The sequence below is a fragment of the Varroa destructor genome, unplaced genomic scaffold (assembly GCF_002443255.2).
Source record: "Varroa destructor unplaced genomic scaffold, Vdes_3.0 BEIS01000004.1, whole genome shotgun sequence".
Classification (NCBI taxonomy): domain Eukaryota; kingdom Metazoa; phylum Arthropoda; class Arachnida; order Mesostigmata; family Varroidae; genus Varroa; species Varroa destructor.
In genome coordinates, this window is record NW_019211457.1 from 50,495,735 (window position 1) to 50,506,345 (window position 10,611).

Below are 10,611 nucleotides of genomic sequence, written 5' to 3' on the forward strand. Positions count from 1 at the left end.
CACCGATACCCTCTCTGGTCCGGGCCGCTAATAGATGAATGCAGTATGTACGGGCCTGTTTTTTTTCTAATCATTTATGACTTTTAAGTTCGTTGATTAGTTCAGCTTATTTTCAGATCGGTTCTGTCTGAAAAATGTCCGAAAATAACTTGTTTCGCATCGAAACGAACGCGATCCATGCTGGACAAAACCCGAAAAACTGGAACTCAAATCCTGTCATACCGCCGATTTCTCTTGCAACCACTTTTCAACAGTTTGCGCCAGGTGAACATGCGGTAAGAAAACGAAAAGCACATAAATAGACAACAATTTGTATGCCAAATACATGGCACATGATTGATACGTTTTTCGTCATATTGTTTATTTTACTATTTGCTGATAAAATAGTTTGTTTCCCGATAACTTGATTTTTTTTTTTAATGATTTCGAATATGACTATTTATATACAAAGATATCCTTTAGGCTTCGCGTAGAGTCCTTCGAGCGAACGTGGTTAATGCTTAACATTTATTTTATGCATTGATTAAGTACACACTTTTTTAATTAAGTTTTTCATAGCAGAAATCGTGCGTTCGTTTCAATTTTCGCTAGACATTGCCAAAAGCTTGGTTAAGGTAGCAGCCGAAAGAAGGGTCGGTTAATACCCTGTTACATGAATCAATCGGGGAACTGTCACACTAACATATGATTTTATTACAGGGTTACAAGTATGCCCGTTCTGGAAACCCTAGTCGAACTTGTCTCGAAACTTGTATCGCCTCACTAGAGAAAGCCAAATTTGCGCTGTGTTACTCTTCGGGTATGGCGGCAGTGGACAACGTCCTTCATCTCGTGAATGCTGGAGATCATATCGTGGCCTTTGATGACCTCTACGGTGGCGTGACCCGTATACTACGTCATTGCGCGGTGCCACATGGCCTTGAAGTAGATTTTGTTGATGCTACTGATGCCGATAACGTCTCTAAGGCGCTCAAGTCTAACACAAAAGTACGTTACACAAAGTATTGAATTTGAAATTGCATCATACTTATAATAGTCATGGGATTTATATATTCTTACTGTCGCATTGCGCTTGCGGATATATAGTACATTTTGTGTTATGATTTTCTTCCCGTCCCGCCGTAATACAACATTTTGCTACATTTGTTCAGGCTGTACTTACATTTACAATATTTGTTATGTTTTCAAGAATGTGACATCTTTGTATCGTTTTCGACTTTTAGCTAATTTGGGTGGAATCGCCGTCTAATCCAATGATGAAAATTGTCGATATCGCTGCCGTGTCCGTCGTAGTCAAGAAAGGGGCGCCGGAAGCAATACTCGTCATGGACAACTCCTTCATGAGCCCTTACTTTCAGGTAAAACAGGACCGATATCCTAACAAACCCTAATAAAGCATATCTTACTTAGCAAATAAAATCTACAATAGTTTCCTCTGTCCTTTGCACGTGTCCAGGCCTATTAATTGGTGATAACAATGTCCCATCTTTCGTGTTCAACCGCTTTTAATTAGGGATCACTTTATCAACGCAAAATTACTATGACGCGTATTGACACTAATTGATAATGAGTTTCTACAGGATATGTGCACATTCTGGTACAATACCTCTCATCGTTTGTTTCATTCCCGTAAGTAGGTTAGGTTAGGTTAGGCCTCAGCTACAAATAGCTGAGAAAAAAACTTCCTATTAGGACAATCAGAAGACAAGTTACCCGATTTTTGCTTTTAAGTCGGTGCTAATGGGAACGTGTACTACATTGATATAAATGACATATGCATATGGCTAAACTTTTATTTGTGTTTTACTAATATTCAATTGAAAGTGAAAAAAAAAGTGAGACACAGAGAAAAGAAAGTTCTAACTTCTGAATGTTAAATAATTTCAGAATCCATTAGCTCTAGGCGCTGATGTCGTGATGCACTCGGTTACGAAATATATTAACGGGCACTCCGACGCTCTAATGGGCTGTATCATAACCAATCGAGAAGATATCCATGAACGCTTGCGGTTCCTTCAGAACGCTATTGGTGCAGTGCCTTCACCTTTTGACTGTTTTCTTGTCAATCGTGGCATCAAGACGCTAGCGGTGCGTATGGAGAGACACCAGGAAAACGGGTTGAAAATTGCCCGTTTTCTCGAAAGTAATCCTCAAGTACAAAAGGTTGGTGCTCTCCAAGTGATGAACTCAGATGGCTTATTCCAAGGTAAAAGTTGTGCTATTCGGAGATACTCAACACGTAATTAATACTTGTTTTATTTAATTGGTGACATCACATGTATATACAATTCGTGAAGATTTGGTAGCTAAGCTGGGGCTTTATCGCCGACCGGTAAATTAAACTCATTCTGATTAAAAATTCAGGTACTGCATCCAGGACTTCCCTCACACCCGCAGCATGAAACGGCCAAAAAACAGTGTAGCGGCTTCAGTGGAATGCTCAGCTTTTATATAAAGGTATTTTAGTTGAAGGTCATTCTTTGATAACACATAAATCTTTGGATAATACAATCGATTTCGGATCAAAATTGTTATTTCTTGTTGTTGATTTAGGGTGGTGAGAAGGAATCACGTGCTTTCCTCACGTCGCTGAAAATATTCTCCATCGCTGAGAGTCTGGGAGCTGTTGAATCTCTCGCTTCATTACCGTATGTCTTGTCTTTCTTTTGGCTTAATTCATTACTGTTCATGTTAAACTTAGTTGACTAGCTACATACGATAATATCGGCCGGCCTTGACTGAGCCGACAGAATTGTTAATCAGCCACGTTTTGTCTCACTCAGTGAAACACGGGTTAACCTATCAGTACCTAGGTATCACTATTTTTGAGCTCCCGTTGTGTTACAATAGATGGCAATATTCCGTATAAAATGTATCCAGTGAATAGCTCTATAAGCTAGGAATAATCAAATGTTAAATGCTTTGCTCCACTTCGAGTTACGCTGGCACAGACGGGGCAACGACGTGCTACATGCAAGAGATTAAACAAACGTTGTATATCAAGTAGGGCCAACTTATTAAGCAACTGCATTCTAGGGTGCCTTCGCTCTACTTTACGACCTACATCTTTTTCCGTAAACATCAAATGAACCAAGTCGTATAATGTTTCGTTCTCTGAACACGGCATTTCCTCGCAGGTCGAAAATGACCCATGCGTTGCTGCCTGAGGAGCAAAGGGCACGATTAGGTATAACCAACAACCTGATCCGTCTCTCAATTGGCCTAGAGAATGTCGACGACCTGGTGGAAGATCTCGATCAGGCTCTCAAAGTTGTAAGTAATCCATGCTTATCGCATACTATCGATCGGAATTGTTACTTTATTGATTATTGCTACATGTAATTGGCTCAGGTCTGTTTCTTTTGAAAACAAAAAAAATTGGTCAGCTTTTTTTAAGTTAAGTTTTTAAACTTAATCATCATTAAGCTTTTAGAGCTGACCAATTACCTGCTGATCCATGTGGATAGAGGAATTCCAAATACTTCTCAATATTACGATTTATATCGTTTAGTGGACGAACGCGTTTGGTTAAGGTGGGTTAAAAAGTAACGGCAGCAGTATTACTGAAATCTGTTTTGATCTTTCAGGCTGCGAAGGTGTAGCAAGTTCGAATATGAGCGATCGGGCACCACACGTTACTGCAGTGCGCGATTTTTCCCACTCGTAGTTTCAGCCTTGATTGATTTTCATCATAAATAAACAAATCATTAAACATCTATTCAACATATTGCGTCTTACACATTGAACACTTATAATATATCTACGCTTCACAAAGCAGATTTTGGTTCTATAACGTAATTTCTTTGATGGCGCTGCTGAAATAATATTTCTAATTAGTGTGACAAGATAGCAAACAACTGCGTGTACTGGCCCAAACGGCGGCCTAATCTACCTTTTCCTGTGAAATGTGCTATATGTACCTCGTAGCTAATCATTATCTTAGGTTTTCTTTAACGATATGAATATTCAGGCAAACGCTCGAAAAATATTCGGTAGGGGTTTCAATAGAACGTCTATAGATGGCGCATGATTTTATTCAATGCTAATAACAACAGTTTTTTTTTTTAACACTTGAATAAAATAATTTTTCTAATGTGATAATCAGAATGGTTAATTTACGATCTGATGATAAATATCAGGATATCTTGTGCTGCAATTTAAGAACAATATATTTGTCTTATGAATTGCGAGAATATTCAAGTTTTTTAGACATGGCTGTAACTTTAGCAATTTCGAATATGGGTACCTGTTAGCCAATTACAGACTAATACCAGGTGAAGTGTGTAGCTAGCAAATGTTTGATTGCTATCATATATAAATGATACTGACACCTGCAATCCTTTACGAGGAATCTGCTAATGTAAAAGATGAATTGTATCTACGAGGAGAACACGGTCTGTTGTTTACTGTTTAGAAGTAAAAGGCTTTAAAATCATCGAGTGTTATTAGAGAGGCATTAGATGACCAATAAACCGTCCGAATTAGAGAAACAATATATTTTTTATAAAGTTACAAAAATATAATATAGTTATTCTATTATTAAAGTTAATTAATAACAAGAAATAATCAAAAACACACGTGTAACTTTTGTCTTAGCATTACGCCTAACGCTTATTCTTGGAAAACGTTACCGAACTAAATAGTGACGTGTAATCATTTAGGCCAAGTTTCAACGAATGCCTTGCAGGCGTTTTAACTGTCAAGTTACCAGGTTCGGTGCTGCGATAGCGTTTAGAGTTAAATTTGTTAATAAGAAGCTAGTCGATACAACGTTCGTAGCCACCACAATCAAAGCCTTGACGAAAAAAAAACAATGCACGCAATATTAGCCGGTGCAGTAAAATGATTAACTCAAATTGAAAGCAGGCCTTATGATTATAATTTTGTTTTTCTCTTTTAAAATACCTGGCTATTTATTCTAGGGGAATCCCGTCTAGCACTACGTCGATTTCTGATTATTTTGTAAATCCTATAGTAGACTCGCTACTTTCGAGCAATCAGCTCATGTGTATGCGTTTTCATTTCTGTTTCGTGGAGGCCATGCTTCTTCCATTGTGGCATCCCAGCAAATTGATTCATTCTTGAATTGCGTAATAATAGTCTCTACGGAAAGAGCAGCGAAGAGAGATTGCCGTAGACGGCCCTTCGTAAGCAGACCTCTGTATAAAGATCTTCGACAGTGAGGATTGCGATTCAAGTGTGAGTAGATGTAGCAAAAAGTGATTTGGGCACTGCTGCTTACCCTCCCGCGTTTCTCAATAGGTAGGGCCAGAAAAATCAGACATCAATACTGTAGTACTATATCTTGTTAGTTAGTTAGTTGCAGTCGAGCGGAACTCATATGGATGTATCAAGGCTAACTTCCCTTGCCTCGTGCATTCGTCGCATGACAGAGCGCAGTCTTCTAATATTATTCCACATTATCTTCTCGTGGCTAGCTCCTGTCTACTTTCAGCGTATGTTTGATCCATAAAGGTAAGATTACTCACTCAGTTTTTCAGCAGCGATGCTTGAAGATAGCATACATGGTGTAATATATGATATTGAGTATGCTTAATAAATAATTTCGGTACAACGGAGAAATTGCAAGCCTAAACTCCGAAAAAAAGATGACGACCGGCATGACGCTGCATGCATAACTGACGATCATAAGATTCTATTGTCCCAGGTATGTGTAGTCGTAGTAAAATGTAACTAGATTCGCTTACTAATAAGCAGACTGTCAAGCCAAGATCGACACAAAAACACTCGCCAAGTTTTTTTTAAAAATTCTTTACAAAAAAAAAAAAAGTAGATTTGAGTAAAAAAAAAACTATTGTTTTTAACCCATTGCACTAATTTGTCACATATCTTAGCGGACCCTTAGTACACATTAATGGAAGTTTTAATGGAAAGCCGACTATGATTAGATGAAATACTTTTACAATACAATACAATACAAAGTAACGTTTGTTACAGCGTCTGCCATAGAGTTTTCCTAAACCACTTAGCTTTCTCTCACAATAATCTTCTCTGCACTAGTAAACTGTTCTGTTCGCTCTAAATTCTGCTGTTTCTTGTCATCGGCATACGAGAGCTAACCGGTAGGTCCTGAGGTAAGAGCGTCACGATCCTTTCCTTGCGACGATGGAGATCCCGTGGATTTGTGCATCCGTCTTCCTTTTGGCGTATGTGGTGCTCGTCCTCGGAATAACGGATGGCAGCGCTATGGATGGAGGCGATAGTTCTGCGACGGATCCAGTTAACACCGAGACTGCCACGAATAACAAGCGGTTAAATAACAGAATTAATTTCGTCACCGAAAACACTTCCATAGACAATTTGACAGAAGTTAAGCTCGAACTACCTGAATTAGTTATGAATCGAACGGTCGCTATTCTTATGAGATTCATGGATCAGGACACTCGTGGAAGATTTGAGTCTAAGGAAATACGGCAGGTTAGTCGAACTTTTTTTTTTGCACTATAGAATTTTATGAGCTGATCTAGCGTAAGATAATTATATTCACTAATCCAAAAAAAGCTAAATTCTGCAAAAAGTCTGATCTAGATAATAGGAGACTACGAAAAATATTGAGACGCGTTGAACAAGAACCGTACAGCATCGGTTGTCTATCTGTTATAGATATCTTAGTGAACGGAACATTCTGGCCCACTTTACCTATCAACAAAATATCAACTCGATCTGTATTCATAAGATCGTCCACTATTGATAATCAACAGAACTTTGAGAAGAAATGCTATAGAGACATGCGAACTATAGATATAATAAGAGACTATTTTTCACCGTATTAAATAGTGTGAAATTGAGTTTATATCACGCGGCACATTTTTGATTCAAAGGCATAATAAACAAAAGAGGCAAATAATTAAAAAGGCAGAAGAGAAGAATCATTTTGACCCGTACAGCTTGGCGTTCAGCGAAACGCTATGATACATTTTATCTATAATATGAAGCCAGTGCACACTATACAGTTTCATTGTGTGACAACTGAGTTTTTCGTAGTTGTAGAATGAGTACACTCATATTGCGGCGCTCGGACGTCCGGCTTTCATTCAATATATGGAAATTTTATTGTTGATTGACAAAATTTCCGTACGCTCACTAGAAACAAGGTCGCTATACAAGGGGCACGATCAAAGGAAAGGTCCGCAGTTTACGTCGTTGCGTGTGCACGTACGTGTCGGCTATGTCTACACTATTTGAGCTAACAACTCATTTTAATCATACTCTTGTTAATGCTTACTATTAGTTGAACTTTTAGTTCTCGCTAGAAAACATTGATCGATCTTTCCTGCATTATAGCTAGCACGAGCCTAGAGTTTTTGTTGGAGGAACAATTGCGGTAAAGTGGGCTTGAGTATCAACATCCACCTCTACAGATGTATACGATGAATTATGCAATAAAACCTAAAATATCACTGTTACCGTCGCCCCCTCTCTAAATAATCAAAAGGTTGTTTTTTTCCTTCTCTGCAGACAAACTATATGAGAAGTAATACCAAACGCAGGTAAAACCGAAACAAATTTTTGAATGATAAAAAAAATCAATGCCACCAGCTATGAATACAGTGATTCTAAAAGGTGAATGTTACACATTGGGCAATTTTAATTATGATTCGTTTCTACAGTTGCTACTACGTATTTGACGTTAGCTAACTTTGAAGTTCGAAACTATTTGAAATCGCTAATTAGAACTTACCCTGTGAGTGTATTTTGCTGTGGTCAATAATTTTAGCGAAATCCGTATCTTTCCTAAATAGCATCTAATATGAATCAGTGACCCTCCATTTATTTACATTACTTTTGCTTAATTTCTGTTGCCTACAGTTAGCCTTAAACACTAAGGTACCCTGCTTGATGAAGACACTGCGCGACATCGATCAAGTCGTTTTAAATGATACGCTTATTATCCTAGAGAGGCATGTAACCTGTGTTCAGGAAGTCCTTGACAGCCCTGGAGGAATCAATGATACCACAGAATTTCAAGCGTTTTGCAGCAGAGATGACGAACAAATTGACAAAGCTGTACGTATGGCAAATGAATATTATAGATAATTTCTGAAACTACTAGGCTGTTACAAACGAATCCGGTGGACTTTGAAATTGAACGATTTTTTAATTAGCTGAACTGGAGTGGTCTTGTATTTTTTGTCAGAGGTATTCTCCTTTATTTTTTACACACTGTCCCAATGCTATAGCAACTTTTGGATAGCAATTACCACCAATTCGCGTACGACATATGACATTTTTCTATAGCGTATCGTAGTAAATCGATATTGGGGTATGCTTGCTGGGGGCTTTTCATGCTCGAAAAAGGCTTTTTAGAGCATGAAAAGCCCCGCTATTACACAGGCTACGATTAGGAGAGTAAGCGAGTATACATAAATGTTGAATATTCTTTTAGTTAGTCTATAAATTAGTTCAGGCATGACAATATGAGGTCTAGCGTTGTTATCAAGTAACTAGACTGCGTGCTTTTGATGTCTTGAGTCCCTTGAGTTGGTTCATTTTTGGCGAGTCTCCCTTAGTAGTATATGCCATTAATATCTATTAATTATATTATCTATTAATAATACTACTACTATATTCCGTCCGAACCTATTTAACACTGTTGTTGTATTCGATGTCTTTCTAGGGGAACGCCATTCTATTGCCTACTTGCTTTCTATCTCGTGGTCGAGACTGAATTTTACCTCGCCTATGGCGATCGTATGCTTAAGGCAAATTTTTGTTGTTCCACAAATTACCCGTGGAATCCACTGCACGCATTTCCAAGTGTCCTGGAGCCAATCTACAGAGGCTCATTTTTTGCTCTGTTTCCGCTTATTCGGCGTTGAATCTACAACTCTGTAGCACGTTACATGTTAAATTCCAGTTTTCACTGATAAAGAACCCTTAGACTCAAGCTCTGCTTTCGCGAAAAATCTCCTTGGTCCCGGTAATTCGTTCTTGTCCTTTGGTTTCCAACCTCTGCGCACCTCCTCGCTGATCTTCCCCAGTCCAATCATCGTTCTTGAAACGTTTGTGTCATCCACGTACTGTGCTTTCACTCAGCGTTTGCTTGCCTTATGCCTTCATCAACTCCCGATGCATTCCCACGGCGCGGTGTCCTTCGAAAGAAAAAATTTAACGATCAAACGTTGATTGTCGAAACTAAAATAGGTTATTCTTTTGAACTTACGTCTCCAGATGTAAACTCAACCGGTCCTCACATACGAGTTACTGACAGACTGGGGTGTTTACCAGCCAGGTCTCATCTGCTAGCAACACGTAATTCGAGAATTAACCAGTTTTAAAGTTTGCCGGATTTGGTTATGACATTTTATTACGTGTAACTTCTGCATCGCTTCCATGCCAAACGGAAGAAGGCAATCTTACCGGCAAATAATGAAAAAAATTGCATTGTAACTTGGGGTGCTACGTTTTTTGTTGTTCAAAGCAAAAGCCAGTAAGCTTGAGTAGAAAAAATGGCGTACACCTCTCAATAAAGACAGCACTCCTAATGTGTCAAAATGCAGTTTTTTTTTTGTATTGTATATTTGTGTGCATGAACGAAGAATTACATGTTTCTGCCCACACATCGTTACTTTTTGCACCTTCAATATGACTTTACGTCCTTAGAAAGAATGATCAACACGAAACGATTAGATTCAATGCTGACATTTTGTTTCTATGTAGCGATTAATCTGCTTGAAAAATACAATTAAAATAATAAATACCACGTTGTAAAATCAATTCATTTCACAAATATAAAAGCATCAAAAAAAACATATATATATATATATATATATTTTTTTTTTTAATTTTTTTTTTAATATATATATATCCAATGTACTGTGGCAGAATGTGATTATTCATTTTGTATTTGCAGGTAGTTGATGCATTCAAGACATGCCATGTATTTATTGGTCCCAGATAACGTACCTCCGCAATATAACAGAATTTGAAATAAAATAGATGTCTCCAAAACTTGAAACGTTTTTTTTAAATAACTAGTTTAGTTGTGGTTAATTTAATAATCTGTTTATAGTGAACATAAAACGATTATTTTTATTTTCAGATATATACGCATTTAAGGACACAAGAGTATATCTCTAGCATAAAAGATTACGATGTAAAGATTAACATTAAGATAACTTTCTAATCTCATAACTGTAATTCTTAAATGGCCCGTAACAAAGTACATATTTAATAAATAAAATGAAAAACATTTTAATTTGAAGGTGAAGCAAAGCTTTGCCAATACTATCTCAGAAGGCCAAGGACGAAACACTGAAAACCATCGGTATCGTAGATATGAAGTGAAAAGCATCCTAGTCGGGCGAATACTGAAAGGTGTTTCGTTTACTTTCGAAATCCAACAGTACGGGAAGGTTTTTCCAAACAAGAAATTTAAAGAGCATACGTACATACACAGTTCCATTGAGCCTGATTTAAATTACCAGCAGCGTTTACTTAATTTTTAGCTTGGATTTTGGTTCAAATTTTTTTTCGGTTTTTTGTTCCTTCTATAATTACGCCATTTTATTTGGGTGATTTAATTCCATGGAATCATCCTCCATGGTAATATGAAACAGTTAATATGAAAAGATAAATCGTCGAATAGCA

The 10,611-nt window shown here is 37.6% G+C and overlaps 1 protein-coding gene across 3 annotated transcripts; it reads left to right on the forward strand.

The window, feature by feature from the left end:
- Window positions 1-29: 29 nt before the first annotated feature.
- On the forward strand, window positions 30-9,972 carry LOC111250014 (putative cystathionine gamma-lyase 2). 3 transcript variants are annotated; one of them, XM_086988053.1, is made up of 11 exons: window positions 30-275; window positions 700-987; window positions 1,224-1,358; window positions 1,888-2,163; window positions 2,365-2,457; window positions 2,554-2,648; window positions 3,138-3,273; window positions 3,588-5,475; window positions 6,088-6,438; window positions 7,831-8,028; window positions 9,875-9,972. In XM_086988053.1, exons 1-8 carry the CDS (start codon window positions 135-137, stop codon window positions 3,600-3,602), a joined length of 1,179 nt encoding a protein of 392 aa, XP_086844179.1. In that variant the 5' UTR covers window positions 30-134; the 3' UTR covers window positions 3,603-5,475; window positions 6,088-6,438; window positions 7,831-8,028; window positions 9,875-9,972. The 3 variants fall into 3 exon arrangements, with proteins under 3 accessions (XP_086844179.1, XP_022660327.1, XP_086844178.1); XM_086988052.1 differs by having other exon boundaries at window positions 135-275; window positions 6,075-6,438; XM_022804592.2 differs by lacking the exon at window positions 7,831-8,028 and having other exon boundaries at window positions 6,075-6,438.
- The last annotated feature ends 639 nt before the right edge of the window (window positions 9,973-10,611 follow it).

Bases quoted from the DNA above. Each gene is read 5' to 3' on its own strand.
- LOC111250014 (XM_022804592.2), top strand. From the start codon at position 135: ATGTCCGAAAATAACTTGTTTCGCATCGAAACGAACGCGATCCATGCT. The intron at 988-1,223 runs GTACGTTACACA...TTCGACTTTTAG, and splicing joins CGCTCAAGTCTAACACAAAA to CTAATTTGGGTGGAATCGCC. The intron at 1,359-1,887 runs GTAAAACAGGAC...AAATAATTTCAG, and splicing joins TCATGAGCCCTTACTTTCAG to AATCCATTAGCTCTAGGCGC.